This window comes from Geospiza fortis, unplaced genomic scaffold (assembly GCF_000277835.1).
Source record: "Geospiza fortis unplaced genomic scaffold, GeoFor_1.0 scaffold23, whole genome shotgun sequence".
NCBI lineage: Eukaryota > Metazoa > Chordata > Aves > Passeriformes > Thraupidae > Geospiza > Geospiza fortis.
In genome coordinates, this window is record NW_005054303.1 from 10,212,474 (window position 1) to 10,215,222 (window position 2,749).

Genomic DNA, 2,749 nt, shown 5'->3' on the forward strand with positions numbered 1-2,749 from the left:
TTTAATAAATGATGGTATTCCTCAAAAACTTGAAATTCCATTTGTGATCAATGCTTGTTTTGACCACTGCCACTGGACAGGGATTATCTCAGAACAGCATGTTAATAAACAGAGCTATTTTCCCCCCTTATCTTTATGAGTTTTGTCACTGAAAATATTTTTATATTTATGTGCTATAGTAGTTAAGAAGGCAGATAAAAATAGCTGGAGATATTTTAGAGGGTAAATCTTCTGAAAATGAGGCTTGATTTAAAAGTGCCTTCATACTCCTTTTACCCCAAGGAAATCAGGATGCTACTTCATCTTCCCATCCTTCCCTCAGCCCTCGTATCCCTCAATAACTTTTGAGCCCAGTGGCAATTTCCAGCACTTCAGAACATAGGAAAGGGAATCAAAGCAAGTCCCTGAGAGTCACCTGTGGCTGGTTAGGGAGGAGAAACTCAGAGTGGTGCCCCCACCAAGTGCCAGCTGCCTGGCTGGCATCACTGCCCTTGTGGTGCACACGTGTGTGCCCCCAGACTCACACCAAAACCACCAAGACTGATGCCCACGTGGTCTGGCACCAGCTATTGGATGGCTTTTCCCATAGGCAGAGGTATTTGCAGGGCATGGAGGAGAGAGGGAGAAGGGCAATGGGTGCTGGGATCAGCATTTTGTAAAGGGTGAGCAGATCTGAAGTTATCACAGGAAAGTGGGTGCTATTGCAGTGTAAGGCAGCCCTTAGGGATTTTGGCTCATGGAAGCACATATTTCCAACAGGCAATATGTTATGTTTAATATATGTTGTATATCTTGTCTGTGGAAATGTTTTTTTTTCTAAAGGGATCACTCAATCTGTGTGGTGGGAAGGGCAGAGAAAAGAGAGAGCTGCTTGCATTAGAAGTGACGCTGCCCACTCTTGTGGAGGAAAAGGTCTTCACATTTCCACGGATCAGAGTCTGCAATTACACAGCTCTCTTGTTTGGCCAGTTCATCTGCTAAGCCTGACACAGAGCCAGAATGCAAACAGGGATTTTTCCCATTACAGAATACCAAATCTATGATAAGCCACGCCATGAAAATTCAGTTTTTAAGGAGATGGGGAGAAAATGAGGGAAACTCCAACTGCTGCTGCAAGATAAGCAATGAGTTTTGCAGTGCTTCTAGAATCTGTGTCTGGGATCTCATTAAAAAACCCTCATAAGCCAAAGGAGCACTGTGAGAAGAAAAACAGCAGAATTTGGGATAGTAAAATTTAAGCAGATGTTTGAACACCAGTTTTAGCCTGTGAAACATCTGTGTGATAACTTTGGACACAGCTGGACAAAGTCAGTAATTGCTACAGAGAGAGGCCTGTGAATATTGTACTTAATCTGTGGGTCTGTTCTGCACAGCAATGCAGTGAATATCACTGGTGATCTTGATTATGTTTGTGCTTTTTTCTTATACTACAAATTCCCCTCCTATGAAGATTTCAAATCAATCACCTCTTCTGCTTTTCCCTACCATCAAGTTGTAGTATTAAAATCTATTTATAGATGGAGTAACAAACGTCTCTGGAAGGGGAGTTATGTACTGACAGCTTGGAAAGAGACTGTGCTGGTTTTCTCAAAGATCACTCCTTAAATAGCATATATTGTCAAAGATTATTCCTTAAATAGGGTATAAATATTGTAATTTATGCATCATTTGCCAAGAGGGACAAGATTGTGATAACATATATATATATATATATACACATATATAGAGAGAGCGATTCTTCCTAACTGCAAACTGCAAAGCTCAGAACTTCAAAAACTAACTGAGAATACAAAGTGATAGATGCTGAATTACATTTGTTGTCCCAAAACACAGTGGATTTAACTGCATCCCTAATGCTTCTTATTTGCCAAAAGCAAGACAAAAATCAGAAGCAAACAAATAAGTTCTCTGAATAAATCCTGCATGGTCCCAATTTTATGAGCTGCCATCTAAGCTGCCTGGCAACCATCCAGGCCTGAATGACATTCCTGGACAAGAAGTAACCCATGGATCCCGTTTGAACTGTCCTCTCCTCGAGCTGCCTTCACCTCCCACCTGGCTGCCCTGCAGCTCTCGATTAAATGTCTTTAAAAGCACTTTCTTACCTGCATAGTGGTCAAACACAGTGGGGACATACTCCTCTGGGAAGGCATCATTGGCATAGCTCATCAGCAAACAGGTTTTCCCAACTGCACCATCCCCAACCACCACGCATTTCAGCATCTTCTTGGTGTTGCTCCTGCTCCCGTCAGTGCAGTTGTCATTTTCCTCCTTGCAGTTCATTCTTGCTGCTGCCGCTGCTGCTCTTGCTGCTCCCAGGACTTCCAAGTGCACATGAAGGAAAAATGAAGTGCGATTGTATTGACTTTTCCTGATTTTGGAGAAGACAGCCGCTTCTAACAGTTACCAGATCAGTCAAGAGGATCATCGAGGTGAATAAATTAAACACACAGAGAGGAATGGCATAAAGAAAAAAGAAGAGTGATCTGTCCTTTTTCGTTTGTCCCAGTCAGGAAATCCTCATCCTGCCCGGCCGTTCCCAGTCTTTATTGCGACTTCAAAAAATATCAGCAGCCTGGGGCTTCGATCCGCGTCTCCCTTCCTCCAGCCTGGCCGCAGGAACCAGGGATTCCTGTTAAATCCACTCCATTTTCCATCTCATTTCTACATGGAGGAGAGTCTGGAGGGTTTTAATGGAGTTTTTCCTTTCTTTCTCCAGCTTGCTGTGTGGCAGGAAATCATGGGTTTC

The 2,749-nt window shown here is 43.0% G+C and overlaps 1 protein-coding gene across 3 annotated transcripts in view; it reads right to left on the reverse strand.

Annotated features, from left to right (window-relative positions):
• Nucleotides 1-2,688, reverse strand: part of RHOJ (ras homolog family member J) — a 60,869-nt gene extending 58,181 nt beyond the window's left edge. For 2 of the 3 annotated variants that reach the window (XR_004082938.1, XM_005417943.2), the window contains exon 1: nucleotides 2,106-2,386. Coding sequence is in view for 2 of the 3 variants with exons in the window: in XM_005417943.2 (XP_005418000.1) it covers nucleotides 2,106-2,283 (178 nt within the window). In the remaining variant the exon portion in view is untranslated. Of the gene's footprint in view, nucleotides 1-2,105; nucleotides 2,387-2,632 lie in introns of those variants that run through there. The other variant, XM_031066155.1, reaches the window with a different exon arrangement.
• Nucleotides 2,689-2,749: the final 61 nt, after the last annotated feature.